This window comes from Alexandromys fortis, unplaced genomic scaffold (genome assembly GCF_014885135.2).
Source record: "Alexandromys fortis isolate MF-2015 unplaced genomic scaffold, M_Fortis_MF-2015_v1.1 scaffold_21, whole genome shotgun sequence".
Lineage (NCBI taxonomy): Eukaryota > Metazoa > Chordata > Mammalia > Rodentia > Cricetidae > Alexandromys > Alexandromys fortis.
The window spans coordinates 12786723-12813447 of record NW_026067905.1 but is presented as its reverse complement, the minus strand read 5'-3'; the positions used below and the strand labels follow the sequence as shown (position 1 = coordinate 12813447).

Here is a 26725-nt window from a genome sequence, read left to right as displayed (position 1 = left end):
AGAGAAACCCTGTCTCGAAAAAACAAAATAAATAAATAAATTTGATATTTATTATATTATTAAATTAATTAAAGGTCCAGCTAAAAAGGTGAACACATTATCCTGGATTTAAAAAACACAACTATATGTAATTCATGAAAAACATACCTAAAATAGAATGCTCAGAAGAAAAATAATGGCTACATCAGAAAAAAATACTAAGTAATGGGAAGTCACAGAGCTACAGGAATATCACACAAAAAGGACTTGACATGAAAGTGCATTCATAGAAGAGGTTAATTTCATAATAATATTAGATTCCCAGGCATATAACACACTAATGTGAACTTAGCAGTGACTAAATGACAGAACAAAGCAAGCGCATCAGTGCTAAAGCCAGGCTTCCTTTCCATGACAGTTTTCAAAAGCACAAGAAAACTGAAACGAAAGAAAGCATCATACAACCAAGGCGAATAAAGCGCAACTATGGACTATTCCACAGCTACAGTCTACACATTCAAGGGCGCATCTGACCCTGCTCCGGCTCATAAAGAAACCTACTCATTTTTCAAAGGGTTGGCATTACCACATGATATTATCTGATCGGCTGTTTAGACTGGAAATTGGTAACAAGTAATCAGATAAACAGTATTTATAAACAAATCTCTAAATAATCCATGACTCAAACATAGAAGCAAAATATAAGTTATAAAATACTTTAATGAGCAATAAAACCAATGCCTCAAAACTTACACATTTATCTAAAGAAAGGCTAGATATTGATAACTTAAGGTCCTATACCAAAAGAATAACTCAAAGTTGAGAAAACAATGAAGACAAAAATAAACAAAATAGAAACACGTTCTTAACAGAATCAAAAAGGCAAAAGTTGGTTCTCTGAAACAAACTAAGCCCAGTGGACACTACCTTATCATTTAGAAGGTGACAGAATGAGAAAATATACAATAAATAACATTCATAATTTAACATATTTACACCACTACAAATGTTGACCTAGAAAAGACAAGAGGAATCAAGAATGGTGGTACACCTGCCCTCAGGAAACAACTGGGTCTGGGACTCATTAAACAGAAGAAAAGCAAACAAAACACCAAGAGGCTATTATGAACTATTCACACCAATAAAATCAAAATTTTAAATGAACACATTCCAAATTGGGGAGGGGGGACAGAACAAAAGAGGGGGAAGTAACACTGAGGATGTTTGAAATAATGACAGGGAATCATTCTATACTTACCTGAAACTATATATAATACACACACACACACACACACACACCTTTAGATAGTTTAAATGAACTTATGCCACCTGGGATGATACTGTCTTCTGTAAGAGCCACAGACTACTGTAGGGATAAGCCCTCCCCTTGGGGGCGGGCTGCCCTCAGGCGTATGTTTACTGATATAGTGCGCGGGCAGAGGCTGCGCGGGCCCTTCCGCTTGCTCTCCTGTTTCCGCTGGCTACCCCGCTGGAACCTTGGTTTTGTGAGTCTGTTTTGTTATTAAATTTGTTTAAATATCAATTATTGGTGATTTATTGATCCGACCGCTGCAGACTACCTAATAAAAACACCAGTATGAGGCATGAGAAACCTCTTTTGAGTTGCTGGTCAGGGAATCCAAGAGATTCCAAGAAATATAGACTTTGCTGTTGCCCTTGACTACTTCTGAAGCTGAAGACACCACATACCTTGGTCAGGACTCGGAAGGTTACAGCTGGATCTGACCCAAAAGTCTCCTCCCTGGCTGAGGACACTTTCATCTACACCTCAAGGTGCTACGTGAGCTGCCAATGGAGGAAGGCAGTCAATAACTCTACCCAGCTGTGACGCTGATGGACCACAGTGACCAGCACAGGAAGAGACCCTAAAACAGTTACCCACAGATAAGCGCAGCTCTCACCCCTGATCAAAAAAAGCTTCTTTTTGTAGCAGATCAAAAATTCCTACTGCTCAGTAAACACTGTTGTGTGATGGCACCACAGCACAACACAGTGCTCACTTGTCGGGCGCTGGTGTAAATAAACCTGTGCTGCAGGTCAGATCAAAGTGCACCAAGTGCACAGTGCACAGCATCTGGTAGTTAACGACTGCTCCTTGTTCACAAATAACTCAGGCACCCGGCAAGAGTTCCAGAGTTGGGGATAATGCTTGCACTACTCTCCCTCTGCCTGCAACGTCTCCTCTTTTCACCCTTTGACTAGTTGGAACAAAATGGGCTCACTTCCGTTTGTTCTCTTCCACCACAGCAAATGACAGGTACGACACGGCAAAGCTGCTGCGCGCACGTCTATCGCTCACACAACACAATCACTTCACATGCTATTTCTGTGTCCGAGAACTCAGAATTGTTACTGGTACAAAGTAAGAGCTTAGATCCTTGCTGATCAATGAGAAACAAGTGAACGTACCTCTGCAGGTCTCACCCAAGCCAAAGAGCAAGGGATTGCCTGAGCAGGCAGCTTCGTGTAGCAGCATCTGCAGAAAGTTAAACGTACAACTATCATGTATGTATCATGTAATCATGTATGTACAAAGCTTTTCATGAGTCTCTGATCCACTTGTCTTGTTATTCATACCATTCCAATTAACTCACAACACTTTAAATTAATGCCTCATACTTTAGAAGTTATTTTTGAAACAAATCACAAAACAGTACTTTTTAAGAAAACCATGTAAGTAGGACTGCCCCCTTGGCATGTAAGTATGCCTCTTAGCATGACCCTAAATTACTGTCTTACTACGAGACCAAAATTTATTCTCACGGTTTAGTAAAATTCATAATCAAGTGAAAGAAGAGAAAGTATAGTTCATCCATAAAATAAGTAATCAGCGGCTCAGTGATTAACAATGTGTGCTCCTTCTGCGGAGGATCCCAGCTCCCACGTCAGGCAGCTCACAACTACCTGTTACTCCAGCATCACAGAATCCTACAGCTTTGGCCCCTGGGGTACGTGATCATACATATACACACACTTAAAAATAATAAAGATAAATCTTTTAAAAATATATTAAATGATCATTTGCCAAGTATGTTCTGCAATAAGATGTAAAGAATGGACGGAAGATGGCAAGAGAAAGAAAAAATCCAAGCTTTACAGTTCCATGATTCATAATTTCATTTTTCCAGCATTCTTTCTGAATTCAACTCACTTGAGGAACCGCAGAGCGGACTTCTGAACAGTTCCAATATTTCCAAAGTCTGGGTAGAACACTTCAACATCCTTTTTCCCGATGATTCGGTGGATAACAACCCGGTACCACCACTTGTCCTCAGAAATCCTTACACAACAGAGATGTCCCGGTTGGATAAAATATTCTGGCATGATGTACCGATCGGAAACCAGCTGATTAGAGTAACAGCGCCTGGGGAATTCATAATACAGAAAAACTATGGAGTGAAAGAAAAAATTTTTACTGGTGTATGAAGAACAAGAAAGTCTTAGCAAAAAGCAAAGCAAAAAATTAATTTTCTCTAATTCATTAATGCCTATTAATATCAATTCCTTTATCAAAATCCTTTCTTTCAACAAACTCAATTAAGTATGAAAATTACACACTTATCTTGTTACCTTACATTCCCTAAATAGAATGTAACCCAACTTCCTGAAATGGATACTTTCCTGCATTTATGGTTCCTTTTGGGAAGACCTCAGAAGGGGTGACAGAAAGTCTGTTAAGAACCAGAAAACCGGGAACTGCGCTGTGAAACAGTCTCACCTAGAAATGGCCGCACAAACAAGACCAGAGCAATGACAGAATCAATGGACATATTCATGTGGAAGGGGGGAAGTCCATGGGGTCTCAGCACTAAACGAAGACCAATGACTGCAGGGAGAATTGGTCTCTCCTAGTAAATGAGCCAGTGTTGGTTATCGAATACAGAGTGGTCAGCCCTAAAACAACATACATACAGACAAGTTGTGTTTGCATATATTTGTGTTACACATGCATACATATGCACACATGCATGTTACAACAGTAATCCAAGGAGAGGAGGCTATTAACCTGAAGGTGGAGAGTGGTTGGATGGGATGGGTTCTAGGGAGAGACTGGAGGGAAAAGAGAAATATCCTTCTTAAAAAGCATTGATGGAGCAGGTGGTGGTGGTGTACACCTTTAATTCCAGCGTTGGAAGGTAGAGACAGGATCTCTAAATTCGAAGCCAGCCTAGTCTACAGAAAAAGTTCTAGGACATCCAGGGCTACATGGAGAAACCCTGTCTTGAAGAACAAAAATCAATGACTTTTCCCCAAATGTAAGAGTCTCTCTCTGTAGCTTATCTTCTTTCATGCTTTTGGATACTCCTCTCCACGATTCTCTCCTATTCTCTCCTTGTCAGTATCTTTAATAGGCTTTTTGTCACCTTAAAATTTTGGGTCCTTTGGAGTGTTTAAACAGAAACCTAGGTTGAAATCTTGACTCCCTTGCTTACAAGATCATTTCAATTTCCTTGCTGGAGCTGGAGACAGGAGTGCTGTCCCAGCATCACGAGTGCGAGCGCCACCTCCCTTATTTCTTCCCAAAGCACATCACTTAATCCTTCATTAACGTTGACTTAGTGCCAGGACGCATCCGTGCCTATCTCTGTTGGACAGTCAGGAGAATGACGTACAGTGAACAAGGCCTTGGGGAACTGAGAGACACTCCAGGAAAAAAGGCAGAGGGCCTTCGCCTCAGGTGTATTTGTTCCCTGGAATGTTATGATTTCATGCCTCCTGTGTTAAACATTTACACTCCATTTATAAGACATGCTTGTTCTTGCTGGGCATCAGATCACAGCCACAGAACCCAGTCTGGTAAGAACATGCTGAGTGCTGTCCTCGGTGCACCTGACTATGGCCTCTGCCTCGCCTTTGCTTTCCCAGACATAATCTATGGTACGTGCAGGCACTGTTTAAAATGCTCTGTCCTGAGAAAGTTCTAGGAATAGGCTGCTATGTTGATAGCATGTGCTTACTGGCATTTATTTATGTTTTCTGAACACAAACACCCTTCCTTAGACCATTGCTTTCTTTGTTACATTAGTGTATAAAGCACACTGAAACTGAAGTAAGGTTGTTTACAGCATTAGACTGTTGTTTACCCATTCTTTAAGGTCCTAAAACCCCAGGTCTCACAGACACATCTGCAGAGGTTGTCGAAAGCTGACAATCTCAACTGGCAAAACCTTGCTTTTGAGGCCTTGCTGAAATATCAACTATGAAGCTTTCCCAGACAGAACTGCGGCTTTCCAGGCAGTACCAGGGCCTTCATAGCCAGACACTCAACAGTTACAATGTAACAGCAGCAGCCAGGCTAGGCTGGTAAACTGCTCCAGAACCCACATCAAAAAAACAAACATTACCTGGGCATTAATATTGTATTCGTTAATCCCAGCACTTGGGAGGCAGAGGCAGGCAGATCTGTGAGTTGGAGGCCAGCCTGGTCTACAGAGTGTTCCTGGACAGATGCAATGTGGAGGCCCGAAAGGCAACCTTTGGGGTAATTGTCAGGAATGCGGCCACCTCCTCTGCGACAATGTCTCTGATGGGCCTACTCTGAGACCAGGTCTCTTATTGGCCTAGAGCTCACCAACACTGGTAGACTAGCTAAACAGAGAGGCCCAGGGATTCTCTTGTCTCTGCTTTCCCCATGCTAGGATTACAGGTCTTTGCCACCATGCCTGGCATTTTCACATGTGTTGAAGATAAAATCCCGGTCTCTGTGTTCACAAAGCAAGTGCTTTACCAAACTATCATTCGAACCAGGATAATATTTCTAGGGGATTTTATTGGGCTTACGTCAGGTAACTTAGGTATCATATAAACATATAATAAGGTTAAAAAAGAAAAGAAAAACATGGAATGCTTCTGTAAATACAAACTGTGTACCTTGTTTAACAAGAGGCTGTCATGCTGTCCTGCAGCCTTGAGTATCTGGCACCAGCATCCGAATAAAGCCTCTTTTGTTACAAGTTTTCATGGTCAGACTGGTGACTCTTAGTGACCCCACACCCATAACAATAACACTACAATTCAGAGGTGAGTATTTGAAATGCATCTTCCCAAACTTCTCTCCAAGGAAAACAACTAAGACTGTATACTGTCAGTGGGAAAGCCTTCCAGCAAGAGTCAGGACATCTAAGTGCGGCATGCCCTACCACAGGCAACAGACTGACAGTCAATGCTGCTCTGGTCGCATCGGCACTACTAGTAAAGAAAATAAAGTAGTAAAATCTGTTTCACAAATTCGTTCAACTCCCACAACTCCCTTGCCAATAGGTAGATCTCAGCTTAATACTATTTTATATGATAAGTGTGATTTTCTCTTTCCAATATTGTGGAATGACACATCTACATTTGGATGAGCTGCATAAATCAGTAAAGAGCCAAAACAATGTTATAAAATTACACGTAGGTACAATTCATCCAGGGCTACTTTCATGTTTAGAGGAGTCTTACTTCCATGTTTGTTTAAAGGCTCCACAATTACTATCTTGAAATTCTTAATGATTTCTAAAGGGCCCTGTATTTTAGTTTGGTACTCAGACCCGCAATTAAACAGTTTGTCCTGGATCTTTTGGAGAGCTAAAGCAGACCGATTCTAAAATAAGAAACATCTGAAAGACAGGAAAACTTCAAATTCTAAATTGCAACTAATTTTATGAAATATTTGTAAAATTTAGGCATTATCAAAACACAACTTTCCAAAGGGGCTGTTAAGACATTTATTAGTTATGTATTTATAAGGGCGGAGGACTTCAAGTTCCCCCATCCTTCATACTTTCCACATGCCATGGTTTCTGTTACCTAAGATCAACCACAGTCCAAAACTATTAAATGGAAAATTCAAGAAGTCAGTAATTCAAACTCAAAGCTGTGTGCTGTACTGAGGTGAGTAGCACAGTGCCATCTCCATCTTCCCTCTGCAGCCCGGCGTCCGAGCCACCCCTTCAGGAGTGCCCTTGAGCTGCTACCACAGGAGATGGTCCTAACTGTTGTATTTTACTGTTAGTTTTGTGACTCTTACTGTGTCTAATTTATAAGTTAATTTTAGGAAAGATAAGTGTGCATATGAAAAAACAGTGGACACATACAGTATGAAGAGAGTTTGGTATAATCAGTGTTAGCATTCACAGAGGGATTTGGAATATACATTGTATATGGATATAAAGGGCTATTGTACATGCTTAGATTGGAAAATAGTTATTTTTCATAAAAATGATATTTTAGTACCACACATGGATTTTTCTTAAACTAATGTTTTAATTTTCTCAGTTTAAGTATCTGTATGATAAAAGCATCAGAAAGCAGAAGCTTTTTGTTACTTTAGGAGTCCCGAGAGCAAAATGCCCAACCATTACTGTTAAACGAGATGGAAAGCGAGGCTCCCTACCTCATTTCGATCATCATGTCCTCAAGGAGCTCCGACGAGTCCCTGCTGTAGATGCGGATGTAGAACTGACTTGGAGAGATTATGTACTCCACAAAGACCCCCACCAGGGTGCTGGTGTCCAGTGGCGGAAGTCTGCAGAGTTTCTTTGCACGCACAGCATCTGGTGGGATGTCATGGTTTGCGATTGACAAGCTGAACTGGGATTTGTTTGTTTCTACTTGCTAAAGGGGAGGCAGGGAGAAAAAGAAGTCATAGAAAGCCTGTAAGGGGCATTTCAAATCTTATGATAGTGTCTCTCAAACTATTTAGTAAGGGACATTTCCAATCTCATGACAGTGTCTCTCAGACTATTTCATGAGTCACTTTTTATCACAATCATCTTGAAGTTATAAAAATCCAGATTCTTGGGTAGAGCCAGGACTATGATCCAGGATGCTTTAGATGGAGCTCACAGCCACACACTACAGCACGACAAGGTCAGAGTGTTAAGCAAATGTCTTCAACAAAATGGGCAACGTGACATCTCAAATATTCAGGCTGGGGTAAGGTGAGTTCCCAACCTTTGATTACTGGTAGGCTTAGGCAGGCTATCTTTAAGGGATGGGTCAGACTCAGACTAGCTCTCCTATCAGAAGCTCTGCAATCACGTTCATTCTAAAACATGCTATCTCCTCTAGGCCTTCCTATCGTCCTGAAGACAACACAGCAGGCTCTAGAACTGCTCGTTCCCCTGAAAAGCCATCTACAGTGAGGAACAAAGAATTCATTCCTTCGTAACGTCAGATCTGAAACAGGAGATAAAATACAAACAGGAGTGTGTGAGGATGTAACAGAGGAGAAATAAATGAATCAAGGAAGTGAGAATGGGCATAAAGGCAGCTGTGGCCACAGCTGCGGCAGGCTCCCACACTCTATAAAGCCCTGAGGACTACAAGCCTCCAGCCTGAGGCTCAGCAGTAGAGAAACCAACAGAGCCATCAAAAGAGAACTTGATACCAACCATCTGAAAATCTTAAAATCAGCTGTGTGGGAAACTGAAAACCAGAGGAAACACTTCATAAGGAGGTGCTGGACTGAAGAACTGGCCTCTTCCAAGGAACATGATTCTTAGGGCTATTTTCCCCTAAGAGCATTCTGATTTAAACATTCACTCAGTTATTCTGACTACTATATCAAGTCCTTGAACCCCACTCACCAGCTGTAAAGGCTTTACCACAAGGTTAGGCTTCTTGTAAAGTTTCTGTTCTGGTTCCTTGTTCTTCAAGGGGCAGTCCCACGTAGTCTTCCTAACTGCTGCAGTCGACATAGGGTTTCTAGAGGGGCTGGAGAGCCACGCATTGCCTTCCGTTTTCTTGTCTGGTTGAACTAAACACGAATTTCTGACTGATGAAAGGGCTCCGCCTGAAAGAGCCAGGGGGCCGCAGACCTGTCACTCCTGAGCCACTGCCACTAAGCAGCCCCATGTGCCAGGCGCTGGGGAATCACTGACCTCTCAGATGGAGACACAAGGGAAGCTGTTGTAGAGCAAAAACAAACCCTAACATTCTCACTCTGGGAAAGCAGGAGCTGGTACAACTTACACCTTGGAGAGCGACTTTCTCGACATTCTAGTTTCCAATTTCTCCTAACTAAGCAGTGAGCAGTTGACATACAATATACATACTTTTTTTTTTCTTGAGATAGGGTTTCTCTGCATAGTCCTTGCTGTCCTGGAACTCACTCTGTAGACCAGCTGGCCTTGAACTCAACAGATCCGCCTGCCTCTGCACACAACACACCCGTGACTGTGCATACATTACAGGACTCCTTAGAGCTATGACTACAGTGGCTCCTAAAGAAAAACTCACAAGCACATTAAAATGTAGGCACAAAAAGATTAATCACAGGGCTGAGAATGTCAGCCAGCCGTAAGATGCTTGCCTGGAATGAAGGAGGGCCTAGTTTCATACCTGAACAGCAAAATAAATAAAAAGCTAAAAATACTAGTCCTAATGCCTTTATAATGGTAAAAATGGAAACAATCTAAATGTCCACCAACAGGACACAGGTTAAATGAAATAAATGTAAGAATTGTGCAAAGGTAAAAATGAAAAAATATTAATATGGAAAACGATATATTAAACATAAAAAGCAAAGACAATATTTATATAATAATGTATTACATACAAAAATTGTCATAGTTAAATATAGAAATACACTCACTGAAGCTACAAGAACTATCTCTGTTATTTGGTTTTAAAAGAGCTTTCGTGGTTAAAAAAAAATTCTATGACTTCAGCTCTCGCTTAGTTCTTCCAAGTCCTGGATTCAGAGCATGCAGCTTCCACAACAAGGACTTCTAACCTCTGCGAGGCAACCAAAGGCAGCAGCCTGTATTGTTTTGGTTCATCCTCTGGCTGCCCTGACCCAGCCCTGGGGTTTTAAGATGCCAAGGGAGACAAGCATTCAGTAATCCTACCCAGCTGCGACCCTGTGAGCACAATGACCAGAACAAGATCTCCTTAAAGGTGCAAGACTGGCGCTCTTATCTTGACAATAAGTCAATGACAGAAAATATGGAAAGGTAGTTGTACATCATAACCACTAATAAAAACTTATTATAAAATAGATCGGAAAAAGATTTTAAAAAAACTGTCGGTGAAGCCTTGCCAACACAAGGATATCAGTTGACCCCCCAGAATCCACATTAAAAAAAAAAGTCAGACATAGGATATGCCTGCCTGTAATCCCTGTGCTGAAGAACAGGGTCAGGGGGATACCTGGGTCTTCCTGGCCAACTAGTAACCCTATTTCAAAAGTAAATAAACAAATAAAATGTGGGCGGCACCTGAGGCTGTACTCCAGCTTCCTAGGCACTCACAATGCACCCCCCCCACATATATTTTATAAAAGGACCATACTGTCACCAATGCAGATGTCACCACTGAGGGAACTGAGGAAGGACCCATGGGCTCTATCCACATGACCACTTAAAAGACAATGCCCTAGGTCCAATGTGGGTTCCTATAGTAAATACAGAAATAGGAAATAGGAATTTTTGGAAAAATTGGTTTGGAGTTTATTTACTGTAAAAATATACATGTAGGGCTTCTCACACATATTTCCTAGATTCTGACTGTCTTTGTGTAAGAAGTGTAGCAAAAATTCTAACTAGCCTTAATAAATAAAACCCGAAATCAGATATTAGGCAGTGAAAGTTGAAGGATCAGAGAAGCAGTGCGGCCAGTCACTACAGAGACCTTTTACCTCTACTGATGCTCAAATCGAAGGGGTGATCCTGTCCTCCGCCTGCCTCCTCAGACTGCAACGAGCTCCTGTCTCCACCCAGCCATATCACTCCTGTCTCCACCTCCCTACTGCTGGGATTAAAGGCATGGGACCCCAAGTGCTGGGATCACCATTGTGTGAGCTCTGTTTCTTTTAAAACTGGATCCATTTTGTGTAGCCCAGGGTGGCTTTGAACTAACAGAGATCTGTCTCCTGAGTCCTGGGGTTAAAGGTGTGTGCCACCACTCCCTGGCCTCTAGTGGCTTAGCTCTACACTCTGATCTTCAGGTAAGCTTTATTTGTTAAAACACAAAACATCCATGCACATAAAATAAAAATAATTTTTTAAAAAAGAAAAGAAATTGCTGGACATGGTGGCTCATGCTTGTAATCTCAGCACTCAGGAGATCGAGACAGAGATTTCCATGTGTTTAAGACCAGTAGGGGTTACACAGTGAGCTCCAGGCCAGCCTGGGCTACATAGTAAAAAACCTATCTCAAAACACTAAAAAATTAATAATTTAAATTGTAAAAATTTGATTTTTTTAAACAATACAGGTTAACTTGACTATAAATATCACTAAGAAGGTCCCTAGTCAAACTAGCTTGAGGTGTTTTGGGTCACGTGATTCTAATGATGACTCTTAATGCTGTACTCTTCCTTGTCTTCAAAAGCACAGTTAAAAAGGAGGTTTGTATTATGCCAGTTTCACTCACCAGGAGGGACGGGCTTCAGGTCAGCATCAAACACCAGCAAGTCTTGCTTTTCTTCACTGAACTCGACATGGAGAACGTCACTCAGAGCGCCAACAAGTTCCGTCACGTTTAAGAACCCTAACTGTTTCGGTGAAAGCTGCTCTTTAAAAATCAGCTGTCAGAAAACAGACAGAAAAGCATGAGGACTCTGGACCTCGATACCTGGGGTTCACTGAACTCATGCATACAAGCCTGCTTCATGGGCAGCCAATCTGACCTAACCCCACTGCACTCCAGGTCCCAGAGACAGATCCCTCCCCAAATACCAAGCAGACAGCTCCTGAAGAAACTCAAGGCACTCTAGGTACCACAGGCATGGGCATGCATGTGAGAACACAACACACATGTTTCCATCTCCTGAACCAACATAAAGCTATCAGCAAACCAAAGGACAAATGGGTGGGCCAGGGTGGTGGCAAATTAGAATTAATATCTATTTCTTCAGAAGTTTATTGAAACTTCTTTACCTTTTATGTTTACCAGTCTCTAATGGTTTCTCAAATAGTTGTGTGCATTACTGTGAAAACATAACATAAAACTAGGGTGTGAGGATTAAAAATATAAATAAGTAACTGCTTTTTTAGACTTAATTTTTTAAACTCGTGTCTGCATGTGGATACAAGCACCAGCGCCCTGAGAAGCCAGAGGTGTTATAGACAGTTATAGACCTGACATGGGTGCTGGAACCTGAACTCAGGTCCTCTGGGCGATCTCTCCAGCCCCCAAATTAGTAATTGTTCATAGGATATTCAAAAGATCCAAGCAAATTTTCAGCAAAAATAAGTTTCAGGAGGGGGGAAGAGGATAAAACAAATGATGTGGGTGATCAAAGTTTTATATATACATATGTACACATGAAATTGTGAAAGAATAAACAATTTTAAAGAAGAAATTTATGGTGAAAATCCTCACAAATAAAAAATTCATTAAAACGAGCGGCAAACGAGTCTCTGCTCACCCCCAAATGCTTGTCACCTAGCAACCATTTCCCTACAAATAACTATTATTACCTTTGTCTAACTTTCCAGAAATTGTCAAAACTTAATTGCGCTTTGATATAAGATTATATAAGTTATGCATCTTGCTTTTTCAGTTACTATAAAGGTAATTTCATATTGTTATTATATTAAACACAGCTTAGGTGCCCTTTATAGTTAGTTGAGTCAATTCAATTCATTGATACGTCAGATGTGTTTTATTCTAATGCTTTTGGTATTGCTCCCAATGATCAGCGATAAAGAAGCTGACATAGTTCTACTCCCACAGCCCTTCTTTTCCAGAACCCCAGCCCACTGATGTAAGCTACAGTTTTCATGTGTATTACATCATCTTCATGTTTTAAACTTTAAATAGCAGTATGTTCTAATTGGTAGAAGAGAGCAGCCTTTTAGGTGCACTTACATGTTCACTTTATCCTCTGTTCCTCAGTTCTAATCTGGCATCATTTCATTTAGCCTTAAGTATTATATTTACCTTTTCTTACAATACAGGTCTATTCACATTTCTCTATTTCTTGATTATCAGAAATGTCTTTATAGTGCCTTCATTCTTGATGTTATTACTGAGTATAAAATCAAGACTGTATATGGAGTGTTCTGCTTTTACACATCTCTTCTTGGTACTGTCACACTTTTAAAAATATGTTATCAAGTTGCACGGTGGTGGCACTTGCCTTTAATCCCAGCACTTAGAAGGCAGAGACAGGAAGAGCTCTGTGAGTTCGAGGCCAGCCTGGTCTACAGAGCAAGCTCCAGACAGGCTCCAAAGCTACAGAGAAACCCTGTCTCAAAAAAAAATATTTGCTAATCATTATATTTCAATGATGTTATAACAGTAAGTAGTAAAAATAGTCTTCCTATTCATAACTAAATATTTGTTACTGGCCATATCTTAACTATCATAATGATTTAAAAAGCAACTAAGACACAAAACAAGATATTAAGTGTTAGAAGCACAGATTTAGAGGATCCAGGAGCAACAGCAAATTAGTCTATCATAAGAAAATTAAGCAATACAGAGAGTAGGCTAGTAAGAAGAAAACAGTTACCTCAAATTCTCCAAGCAGTTTAGAAATAAACAAACCTTGTGGAAACTTAGATACAACCTAATCAACAGAAAAAAAAAGATAAAATTGAAATATTAGGACAAAATACTAAGATTGGTTTTAATTTCAAAAAACATACTATCATAAATATTTCATTTTGCACATTTGCATAATTTTAGGACAAGTCCCCAGAAATGGACTTGCTTCAATCTCAATACAGCATAAAGAACATTGTGCCTTCTTAAACCTTCTAGATGTATTTTATATAAAATTTTAATTCACACATCAAAGAAGATATAAAGTAAATACCTCTTTAAAATCTTGTGACAAAGAGACAATTTCTGCTGTGTTTCAGGAAACATCCTTTCAGACGGGCACACGTGTGCCCCATTACCCATCACTTCACACGAAAGGACACAGAACCGTGGCAGAAGCACAGCAGCATGTACAGGGCACACTGCCTTGGGAACCAATGGCGGCAGGCAGTAACTCCTAGGAGCCACATCATGATCCTTAGTTTAAATGAATCCTTAAACAAATACTTTTCCTCTAATTGTTTTTGGTACTGTATTAATCATGAACATCCTTGAATAAACAATGGTTACACTTGTCCAAGTTTCAAAAGCAATGAGAAGGTGCCTGAGCATACTGGATTGACCTATGTCCCACCAAAGTCACAGTAAGTGAAGGGAGGTCATGTAAGGCAGTGGGAGCTGTAAAGACATTTGGCTTACACAGTCCAGGACCAAAATCCTCAAGACAGACTACACCCTCTGTCTCAATCCCTAACAACAAATGAGTTTCCAAAAAAATAATAATGCAAGACTATGAAACAGGCCACTCATATGGAAGTGTACATCAGTATAAGAACATAAAAAGGTAGCTAATGTAAATTTATAATTTATATTAAATGTGGTTGAAAGTAAAGCTATCGTCCCAAGGGTCCACCAATTCAAATCTTAATAGTAGTGCAGCAACTTTTATCTTCAACAAATCACCTGCCTGGTGTCTTTGATGGCAGCCTATACACTACATAACTGTTCAAGGGACTTCAACTGCGGAAACTTTTAAATAGCCAAGGTCCAAAGCAACTCAGACTTTAATCCCTCACAGGTCTTCCTAAGTGAAACATGGAACATAAACATAGAGATATTGTAATATTTGTAATAAGGCTACATATGCAGGAAAGGACATTGGATTAGACAGATCTGAACTATTTGTTGGGCAATGGATGAAAAGGGAGAAGAACAGAAGGACCATTTTCTAAACAATTTCACATTAAAATTTTCAGTCCAATTTTATTGCTTTTTCTGATTTAAAAATTATTTTTGTTTCCCAGAAATGGAAAATACTTACAAATTTTATCTTATGTTTTAAGTCTGGATCAATAGTCCCCCCAGGTCCAACTTGGGCAATAACTGATTTGAATGTGTTCTCCAACTATGAATAAAAGAAAAAGTCAAATCACTAAAAAGTCAAAGACAAATGTAAGCAATCTATAAAAGGAAATGTTTTTCAATCAAATGAGTCCAATCCTGTTCTTAAAAAGTGGCACTGACGGCCACAGAGATGGCTCAATGTTTAAAACCACTTACTCTCTCGTAGAGAGCCTGAGTTCGGTTCCCAGACTTTGACCTCCGTGGGCACCTGCATTCACATGAACATACTCATATACAGACAACGCATACACATAGTTAAAATTTTAAGTATCATTGAGACATTTTATATTATATAAATATACAAATGGGATTTGTGTGAAACTAGGCACTGAGGAATATTCCAAGATAAACAACATTATCTACAAAAATTCTATAGTCAGCAGTTAACCTGGTACAAGGACACTGCCATTCATTTTCTGAAGTTACTTAGTATTTATTACATACTTGGTGACTGCCTAATGACTGGAAGGCATGGGCTGTTAGAAAGGACCTGAAAGGTAGGAAGGAGAGTTGAGTCAGGGCACATGGCCTTGTCTAGAGAACAGTGGGGGAAGCTCCTTTATGTAATATAAGCAAAGGAAGAAAGAAATGGTAGGACAGAAGGGCTATGCATGTGGGCAGTGACTAAGAATTGCTACCTAACAGTTTTAGCGCTCTGGGAATTTGGAAGCACAGGCCTGGCCTCTCATCAAGATGTAGGTGAAGAGGAGGGCGGGCAAATATTTGAGAAATAGACAGTGATTGAGAAAGATGTCCACCAACATGCGCGCAAACACACGCATGCACGCATGCACACACATGCACACAAGTCAGGAACAGGGCAAGCATCTCCACTCCCCCCATTTCTTTTCATATTAGAGAGCCCAGCCTAAGGGTGATGAGAAAGAAGGCAGATATACTGAAGCAAAACTGGGGCAGGAGAGACGGCTTCAGTGGTTACACGCACTGGCAGTGGTGGTGCACACCTTTATTCCCAGCACTTGGGAAACAGAGGCAGATGGATCTCTTGAGTTCAAGGCCAGCCTGGTCTACACAAAAAGTTCCAGTACAGCCAGGGCTACACATAGAAACTGTCTCAAAAAAAAAAAAAAATGGCACTAGCTTCTTTCCCAGTACCTACATGGCACATGGCCTCTCACAACTGTCTGTGACTCCAGTTTCAGGTGATGTGACACCCTCTTCTGGGCTCTGAAGGCACGAGCTGTACACACTGTGCTCAGGCATATGCCACAGGCAAAAATACCCATTCTCATAAAAATATATAAGCAATAATTAACATGAAAATATCTTTAATACAATAAAAATATGAAAGGCATAAGAAGTAAGCTTAATAAAATGTATACAAGCCATATATACTGAAAGTTATTAGACACTGAGAGAATTTAAAGATAAAAATAATGAGGAATGCTATCTTCTTGAATTCTGAGATTTAACATTATTTTTCCTCAAACTCACCTATAATATTCAATGCAATTCTAATCAAAATCATAAGACTTACTTTTGACAAAAATTAATCAGATTTCTATACAACTAAATATACATGGAAATGTAAAATGTAGAATAACCAAACAATTGTAAACAAGAAATTTGTAGGACTCAATTTTATAATTTTAAGCTACTATAAAACGATAGTGATCAAGGAGCCACCGGGTAACAAGGTATTCAGCGTGGGGAGCATGCAGGTCCAACAAACCGCACTACCATAACTGGCGAGCCTTTTTTAACACTTCTTATTTAAAAATAAGTTTTTTTTCATTCTATATACCAACCACAGGACCCCCTCCCTCCCCTCCTCCTACCCCACCCCACATCCAACCTCCTATCCATTCCTCAGAAAGGGTAAGGCCTCCCATGGGGAGTCTACAAAGTCTGGCATATCAAGTTGAGGTAGGACCAAGCCCCTCCCCCATATCGCGACTGAGCAAGGAAGGTCTCCCTCCATAGGGAATGGGCTCCAAACAGCCAGTTCATGCACCAGGGATAAATCCTGGTCCCACTGATAACTGGCAATCCTTATTCAGGAAACTTCAGAACTGGCATATTATACAAAGATTAATTTGAAATTGGTAATAGACTGAAATATATAATCTAAATCTCAAAAATTCGAGAAAAAATTTAGAATTTGTCATTTTATATCCAGTAAGGACTAGTAAACAAGAACCACATGAAACTCCAAATATTAGATTGCCAAGAATCAAAGGCTTCCATCTACAGAAGGCAAGATTAAGAGAAGGAAGAGTGGAGCTGGAGAGGCGGTCCAGTGGCTAAGACACCAGCCTTGCAGAAGACCCAGGTTCAATTCCCAGCATCCACCTGCTGGCTCACAACCATCTGTAACTCTAGTTCCAGGGAACCTGACAGCCTCTTCTGGCCTTCCTGGCCACCAGGCATGCACATGGTACACATACATACAGGCATATAGGCAAAACACTCATATATACAGAATAAAATAAACCTATAATCTCTTGGAACATCTTTAAGAGACTGTCTTGACTGTGTTAATATAAATTAGAAGATAAACCTTAACTATGAGTGGAGCCATTCCCCAGGCAGAACAGCCTAGACAGTATAAAACAGAGCTGGCAAACTGGGCACCAACGTTAATTATTAATCCATTGTTCTCTGGTCTTGACTGTGGTTGTGAGAGGACCAGTTCACTCGAGCCCCTGTTTCTGGGGTGCCCTGCCATGATGAACTGGAACTGTGAGACAAATCCTGGAGTCACTGGAACAAGACCTTCAGCCTCTCTACATCTCAAGCTCCTGGGGGAGAGGAGGTGGCCTGAGAGGACTCCTAGCTGGTGATAACCCAGCCCACAGCCACATCACCTTCATGGAAACAGACACAGGCGCTCTCCCCTTTATGGTGCTGGGAAGCAGACGGTTTTTATAGAGGCCTCGGCTCTTGGCATTGTCTGCAGGGTCTGCGGTGTGCTGAGGAAGGGCCCCACATGTGAACATGGAAGGCTTTATCTGAGCTAAGAAGACAAAGTGTCGGTTGGCTTCCATCGGCTTAGGTTACAGCAAATCCATGCAGGCCAGTTCAACAGGCAAAATACTGCTGCATGGAAGACTGAACATTAATGTCAACCGTGCAGAGAAACACAGTACTAGTTTAAGTTGTATCCCTTGAAAACTGGTAATGAGGAAACCTGCTGTGACTGTAACAGTTAAGATAATAAGTCTCTCAATTAGCTCTATTATGCTGCAAATATTTTATACAAATGAAAACCAGTGCTTTCTTCTACTTATGAAATATACCACACCCTTTGATGCCCAAAAATTAAATAAATAAAATCTAAAAGTTTAAAAAGTTAAACCATAAACCAGGAGAAAGTACATATAAATTCTTCTATCCATTTCACCAGGCTATAGTGGTGAATACACCTTTCATCCCAGCACTTGGGAGACAGAGGCGGGTGGATCTCTCTGAGTTCAAGGCTAGCCTGGTCTACAGAGTGAGTTCCAGGACAGTCAGAGCTATACAGAGAAAGCCTGTCTTGGAAAAAAAATTCTTCCATTATAATAAAATGACAACTCAATCTTGTAAAATGAGCAAGTGACCCTGACACTTCAAAGATAATGTACAAAAGGCAACTATGTGCATAAAACACCTAACATGATTATTAGATATATTCTTCAGCATAAAATCAAATGACATAATACTAAACAGAAGTGCAGACATGGATGTGTCTGCCCAAACCTCCCAGAAACAATGTAGGGAATAAAACAAGAGAGATAAATGGGAGAGGTTAGTGACACCTACAATCAATGAATGGCTAGCGTCAACCTTCTGTCTTTATTATTTTATGTGTATAGGTAAATGCTTGCATGTACATATGTGGCCTGGTGTCTGCAGAGGCCAGGAGGGGATGTCAGGTTCCCTGCAGCTGGAGTTACAGATGTTGTGAGCCGCCACACTGAACCTGGGTCCTCCACAGGAGCTGTTGATGACGGCGCGACTTCTCCAGCTCCAGGTTAGTCAACTTTCCCGTCAGATCTAAGTGAACACACTGAGCACCTCACCTGGTTTAATTTTTCCGTGTGGTTCAGCCTTGACGTCCCCACTGTGTTGAGTGTGGGCATCTTCTCCATGCTCAGTGCTGGCTTTAGTGACTCCATATTTGAAGTGCGTTGGGAAAAGCGGGTCTTCGTTACTGGGAATCCAGTAGAATAATATGACCCCTGTTGCTTCATTCTAAATGGCTGAGTAAAAATTTTACCTTTTATGAAGAAAAGAAAAAACAATGACTAGAAATTTCCCAGAGATTTTTAGAGAGAAAGACTGTGAGCTAACAGCCTCAACTTAGAAGAAAAATTAAGGAAAAAATGTATACAGCCAATAAAACTATATAAGTGATTCATTTAAAAAAAAATACTAAGAAACTATGTTCCTGAAAAGATTGCTACTCTCTAAAACTCCATGTTAAGTCTCCTGAATATGACTGAGAAGTAGCATTTTATAGGAAAAAAAAAACCTTTGAAACTGTATTTCGGGCTGGAGAGATGGCTCAGAGGTTAAGAGCACTGGCTGCTCTTCAAGAGATCCTGAGTTCAATTCCCAGCAACCACATGGTGGCTCACAACCATCCATAATGAGACCTGGTGCCCTCTTCTGGCCTGCAGACATACGTGCAGGCAGAACACTATACATAATAAAAATCTTTTAAAAATAAACAAACAAACTGTACTTCATTTCAAAGAGCTAACAGTATCCAACTACGAAGTTTGCATAGAACTATGCTTCTCATGGTGGGTGACCACCTTTTAAAGAAAGGGAGGAGAAAACGCTGTAAGGTTATGGGATGGTCCTACAATTTAAATTCTCATAAATATAGGGGAATGTATTCTGTAGCACAGCATGTAACCCTGAAAAGCATCACAGCTTAGTCCATTCTTTACCCCAATATCAAGTTTACCAAATACACCAGTTACTCCTGAGATATCTGATACTATGGAGATGAGCCATGGATGGAAACCGTGAACAAGCCAGTCACCAGGAAGGAACATCTACTTCTACTGTTCAGGAAATGTGTGCAAACTGCTTTACATATTTTTTTGTCTGTTTTCTTCCAGTGCTGAAGAACATGCTAGGTAAGTGCTCTACCACCAAGTTACACACCCAACCCTTGTTAAGTTTAATGGCACAGCTGAGTTTTCCTAAATCTGAGCCCCTGAATTACACTGATAAGGTTGACATGCATATCCCCAACACAGTTCCAGGACAGGCAGAGCTAGCTAGCACATACCCCTAACAGTTCCAGGACAGGCAGAGCTAGCACACACCCCCAACACAGTTCCAAGACAGTCCATCACCCACCAGTTTAAACACTGCTTTGTAAATTCATGAGTCTCATGACTCACTCACTTTGACCTAAATGCAGACTTTGGGGAAAGGGCCAGTGAACAGGCATGAGATTCTCTGCGCTAGGCTTCCTTCCCTGAGCAGTGTATGTTCTAAGGTCCAGAGTGATCACATCATCCTTGAGCCTCATCTACCGCGTAGTATAAACTTATTAAACAGCAGGCTCTCTACAGACCTTGTCTCATGCAAGGTCCTCAGTACAGCTCTGAATCTCACGTATTACACGTACTTTGGAGATCTGGAGATCAAGGCTTATGCAGATGAGCTAATCTGCCAATCATTCAATTTGCAAGCGAAACACCGATTTTAACTTTAACTCATGAAGTTTAACCCTTCAATTCCTTTTCTATACATGTCAGGATTGCTCTAACATGTACTCATCCACAGAACAATCATTTCTGAAAAAACATTTCATGTGTATGGGTATTTGGCATGCAAGTGTGTCTGTGAGACACATGCATGGCTGGTGCCCACAGAGGCCAGAAAGGGGGGTGAGATGGTCTGTACCCCAAGTTAGACAACTGTAAGTGCACAGTGCTGAATGTTGGACCTCTGGAAGAGCAGCCAGCACTCTTATCTGCTGAGCCATCTCTCTAGCCCCACAATTTTTTCTAATTTCATTTTTTTATAATTTTATAGATGAATAAATACTGTATATCATTTCCACTTCACCCTCCCCCCTCTAATCTCCCTGCCTCGCCCCACACACGTATGTATATGAACACAGCCTGCTGAGTTCACTTGGTATTGCTCACATATAGATATATTTAGGACTGACTGCTTGGGATTAGAAAATCCATCATAAACTGGGCAGTGGTGGCACACATCTCTAATCCCAGCACTCAGGAGGCAGAGGCGTGTGGGTCTCTGTGAGGCAGAAGCCAGCCCGGTCTGCAGAGCAAGTTCCAGGTCAGACAGAGCTGCTACAGAGAAACCCTGTCTCAAAAAAAAAAAAAAAAAAAGCAAAAGGGAACCCATCATATGGCTTGTCTCTGGATAAGACTGATTCTCTCTCTGCAGCTGTTAACTGCCTGTAGCTCTTCATCCTGGGGTGGAACCTTCTGAGGTGTTCCCCATCACACTGAGGTGTCAACTGCTGCTGGCTTGTGTGGGTCTTTCTCAGGTGACCATATTTTTGAAAGTGCATGGGCATGACCCAAGGTTAACGCCACCCCGCCGAGCTCACCTGCTGGCCATCCTCTCTGCTTTTCCCCTGGTGCACTCTTTTTTAGTGTCAGCAAGGAGCCAGCTCTGGTCTGCTCTACAGAAATGACATCCGACGCGGCACTGAGCACTTCAAACATGGAGAGGAATCCGTACTGCATATACTGAAACGATCGTCCAAAGCGCCTGGCAAATGCCTTCTCAAAGTCAGAAAGGAGAACAGGAGAAAACGCCAGAAGGTCTTTCAACTCACTCTTCACAAAGGCTGGGAGTATAGGGGGCACCCTTCCCCGGTAAGGCACCCGGCCAGAGCAAATGCTGGTTCTTCCCTTCTGTATGGAGTTTCGGACCTTATGGCTTCTCCTCTGCTTTGCAACTAAACTTGCTATTCCTTTGGTGGATTCATCTGGAATGGCTAAGGAGACAGGGGGGGGGGGGAGTCACTTTCAGGTAAAAGCCACACTCCTTTTACTTTGTAACTGCAATTGTGAGGGCAGTTTTCTACCTCCAAGGAGCTGTCTATGTAGGCAGCATAACACCAGGCCCCTGGCTCCACCATTTTTACATTCTGACCAACAGTTTCCTAACTCCTCTACCAGAAGACGCAAAGAGCCCACTGTCTTATTACTGTTAATTGACACCTGGAAGTTTTGAGACTATTAATGAAGACCAAATTTGCCTACAATGACATTTTTGTGCTTCATAAAATTTAAACTGAGTTTTAGGAATTTCAAAACCAGGAATCTGAAATTGTTCAAAAATAGTTTTGTGACTGTCCATTTTTCTGGAGCATGGAAATTTGGGGCTGGGGTGATGTTTTGCTTTTCCTTTGCTCTCTCTTTGCCCATAACCTCAAACGTGCTAAAGACTACCATCCTATGACATCCGCCACCCTGAAATATAGGATTAATTGTACAGTTAGAACAACTCTATACTGAATAATATCTTTTAATTACAAAGCTTATAGACCTTCCAAAATCTTAAACATACCTTTCAGTATTACAGTACCATCCCCACAGGGGCAGACACAAACCACATCAGGCATATCCAACACCAGCTCCATAGTGGACTGATATCCAAGGATTCGGAGTGGTAGATGGTTCCCAACCATCAAAAGGTACTCCTTCTCCAACTGTTGTGGGGTCAGACCATCTTTAGTGGAAATAAGGAGTGACCTTATCTCTTTCCTCAGACAGTCCTGAATACGCTCTTGTTCAGACATTGTGCTAGAGCATTTAAGGAGGAAAAATAAAAGCTTTTGAGAGAAAGTGGTCAAAACCCATGGCAGAAAAACAAACAAAAAGGCCCTTTAACAACCACCCAGAAAATATATTTTGAAAAAAAAAATCAGTTGTAAAATTTATAGATCATAAGACTGAGGCAATACCGTAAGAGTTTTCATGAACCCCTTCTGCCACACTCCCTACAAACCCCAAAGCCCAGATTTTATGGAGGAAGGCGCCTTCCCAATCATTTGATTGCCAATAGCTGGCGTGAAGTCGCAGCTGGGCCAGGTTGATTACAGTGCTTGCTCAAGGACGTCTCAAGCTCGCTAAGGAGTGTCATTTCCCACTGCAACTCAGTATGGGCTGGAATCTCTCGCCACTCTTTAGGAACCAAGGGTATTAGGCCGCGATGCAGGAGCGAGCGGGAGATGCGGGAACCGGCCGCAGGCCATCCCATTTCACGAGGCTCTACTCGAGCGGCCGCCGTCCCGCACCTCCCCAGCTGGTCCTCCTGCCTGCCCCCTCGGCCTTCCCGTGACCCGAGACGGGAAGGCGTGCGGAGGGCGGCGGTAGCGCATCCCTCATCCCTCTGCGGCCCGCCACTACCTGTCTGCTGCTCGCCCGCACCCGCGCTGCCGTTGCGCGCCGCCCAAGTCCGAGCTGCTCCGGGAGGGCCGCGGAGGAGCAGAGCCGGCCAGGGTGTCGCGCGCCTGCGCGCCTGCGCGCCACGAGCCGTCGGACCCCCGAGCGCCGCGTTCCACGCGAGAGGGCGCGGCCGGTGTGACGGTTAGCGCAGAGCGGCGTGCGTGTGTGGCCGAGGCCGCTCTCACCCTGCGGGGCGGGGCTGCCCGCCCACCTCCTATGAAGACGCAGGTGTGGCCGCTGCACCGCCCCAGCCCCGTGCGCGGCGTGGTCGTCCTGCCCGAGGGCACCTGCGGGAGGCAGGAACCTCTGCAGTGGTTGATCTGGCTAAGCCGAGACAGGTGGCCCTCCATCCCGCCTCATCAAACCTGAAGATGTGCTTGGTCCGTAGGTCTGCGAGTATTTGACGGAAAATTAAGTAAGAAATTAAGTAAGAGCGAGTCTGGTTCTGGCTTGAAAATCGCTGCTGAGCTGAATGCGACCTTGACTCCTAGAAGAGTAAAAAGGATGAGTGGACGGGCCTTTGGAATGAAGAACGTTCCGGGTGCAATGGAAATAAGAGAACTGGGAGGCTAAAGAAGATTTGTTGGATTTGTAGAATAAGCCAAATTGACGGACTCAAAAAAAAAAAAATAAAAATAAAAATAAAAACCCTAGCAAGTAGCCCGGCGTAGTGGTTGGTGGTGCTTACCTTTAATCCCAGCACAGGCAGACACAGGTGAATCTCTGTGAGTTCGAGGCCAGCCTGGTCTACAGAGCTAGTTCCAGGACAGCCAGGACTGTTAATTAGAGAAACCCTGTCTCGAAAAACCAGAAACCAAAGAAACAAAAAACAAACCCAAAACACTAGCAACGTAGGGTATGAATACCTTTCCCATAACAATATGCGATCGTAAATGGACAAACTAAAAGAGTCAAGGAATTCAAATTAAGAGACCAGAAGCTGGGTGAAGTGATGCACACCTAGCACTTGGGCGATGGAGAGAGGAAAAGTCCCAGTTGGAGACCGGCTTGGTTGTATAGAAGGAGTGTGAGAGAGAAGTACACACACACACCTACTGCCCAAAGTTCCTAAGTGATTATTCCAAGAGAACAAATGCGCCATCAATGAATGAGGAATATTCAACAATCTCTTAAAAACAAAGTAGGAAAGATTTATATATTCGGTTGACAGTAGAGGAGTTGCTGATTAGTAAATTAACAGAAAATTCTGAGATGAAAAATGGACCCTAACTGGGCAGTAATGTTGCACACCTTTAATCCCAGCACTCGGGAGGCAGGGGCAGGCGGATCTACTGGAGATAGTTCCAGGACAGCCAGGGCCTTTACGCAGAGAAACCCTGTCTCAAAAAAAAAAAAAAAAAAAAAAAAAAAAAAAAAAAAAAAACTGAAGAAAAAATGGATATAAATATTGCAACATTTCCAGATGAGTCTTAGAAGGAACATATCTTCATATTTTAAGGGCCCATCAAGTCCTCGGAATAACAAAAATATCTCTTCTTAGAAAAAGCCTAGGAGAAAAAGAATCGAGATTTTAGGTAGAAACAGCTGCAAGAAAATGGAAATTAGACTGCTTATAGCTATAAGTCAATGGAAATTAGACTGCCACTCAAGCAAAATCTACCCACTTTTACCTTGGCTAATCAACATTAAGGAATAAAACTAAAATGTTTTCATAAAAGATTCAGAAAATAACTCACTGAATGACTCCTAAAAAATGATCAATGAATGAAGATGGACGCTTAAAAGAAATCCCACACTAGCTCAGAATTGAGTATAATAGATGGTTATTTATTTAGGGGTAGACTCAGATTACAGTCCTCTGCTCGAAGGGGGAACAGCAACTGAATCCCACAGCTGGAAGAGAGGCCAGATGCGTGCTTTACACCAGCATTTATAGTATAAGAGGCCATGCCCAGGCAGGCGGGTAACTTAAAGGCTGCTGGCTGTAGGAATTCCTGCAGCACCCCCCCTTTTGTTTATATTAAATAAAGTTCTAAGCCTAATACAAAATTATATACAATAAGAACAAATACCAGGTATAAAAATTAGAATTACAACAGCATAAACAATATCATGCAAGAAACGTGATAAATGTTTCAATAATTATCCTATTCTAAGGAGTTTACGTCTTGTATAATAAATAACTTGGCCAAGTCACAAGAGGAAAGTAACTACAACTATCTAGTCTTCAACCCCATCAAAGACCCAAGAAGGAAAATAACACCACTTGAGTAATCAGGAAGAGCAATCAAGCAACTTCCAAAATGTGCAACAAATGACAGAGACAACTGGCTACAGGGGCAATCACCCAAAGTCTTATTTGCAACGTGGGAGCAACCAACTCTGGCTAAGGCAGGAAAAATTTTCAAAACCATCTTACCCTGTCTTGGCAAGAGTTGACAGTCTTTTTTCTTGTATCCTGCTTGTCCTGTCTGGACATCGTGCATTTTGTCAGTGGTCGATGCATGGGCAGTTCCTTGCCCAAAGGCCAGTTTTGTCAAGAAGAAAACAAGCTCCAAGTGGCGTGTCTTTGGTGCTCAACACTCTCCTGGGAATAGACGGGTGCTGCCAGGAGCAATCATGTCTCATGTCAACGGAATCCTAAGTTATTTAAGTGCCATATTCTCCAGCTCTTTGAAGATTACCTATCTATGCAGAATACAATCTTTGTATCTAAAGAACCTGATTAGCGTAACTATAAGTATGACAAACAGATGACTATTGACCTATAATTCTTAATACCTATATAACTTAAAGACTAGGACTTCATATTAGAATATTAAACAACCTTTAAACAACTGTGAAACAAATGAGGACAATGACCTCAAAATGTAAACAATGTATAATTTAAGTTTGTATCAATGTACAAGAATCTATACCAATGTAAATAATAGCTCACAAGTATTCACTCCATTACTCACTATTATTATTATTAGTTCGCACTAATCTAGTATCCCATCCAATTTCTCCCATTTTTTTCCAAAGAGATCCCTGAGCTTACATAATTTTCCCCCAACCAACCCCTAAGCGATGTCCCTAACCCTGAGGACAAACTTTGTTGGGAGAGGGGACATCATCTTCTAGAATTACTTCCAGTTGTCATGGGGGAGATTGGGTGCTGGAACAGCAGGTGCACACGGGAACCTTCTCCTAGGTAGTAGCTGCATCTTGGGTGTGCAGAGCCAGAGACCACTGCCTCCTTGAAAAGCTCTGCTCCAGCCACCTTCTGGCCTGAGCCTTGCTTGCTCTGGGTCCAGACTAGTACAGGGAGTGGAGCGGGACTCTGGAAAGAAGGCTCGCCACTCTGGAACCAAGGAAGAGGCCCGAGCTCCCTCTGCTCTTCAGGCCAACAGTCTTCAGCAAACTATCATTTAGGGTACTACTTCCTGCAGTTAGTTGGGTGAAGTATTGTTTGGGGTATTCACAGCAACACTTCAGGGGGTTT

General features: G+C 41.9%; 1 protein-coding gene across 1 annotated transcript in view; it reads right to left on the bottom strand.

Annotated features, from left to right (window-relative positions):
* The window catches only part of Tdrd5 (tudor domain containing 5), a 52995-nt gene extending 30364 nt beyond the window's left edge, over window positions 1-22631 (bottom strand). Inside the window, exons 1-10 of the mRNA XM_050135337.1 lie at window positions 22400-22631; window positions 21432-21824; window positions 18907-19103; window positions 14799-14882; window positions 13446-13502; window positions 11360-11513; window positions 8571-8776; window positions 7376-7596; window positions 3152-3364; window positions 2410-2476 (exon numbers count right to left, since the gene is read on the bottom strand). Coding sequence (XP_049991294.1) covers window positions 2410-2476; window positions 3152-3364; window positions 7376-7596; window positions 8571-8776; window positions 11360-11513; window positions 13446-13502; window positions 14799-14882; window positions 18907-19103; window positions 21432-21824; window positions 22400-22631 — 1824 coding nt within the window. The remainder of the gene's footprint in view (window positions 1-2409; window positions 2477-3151; window positions 3365-7375; window positions 7597-8570; window positions 8777-11359; window positions 11514-13445; window positions 13503-14798; window positions 14883-18906; window positions 19104-21431; window positions 21825-22399) is intronic.
* Window positions 22632-26725: the final 4094 nt, after the last annotated feature.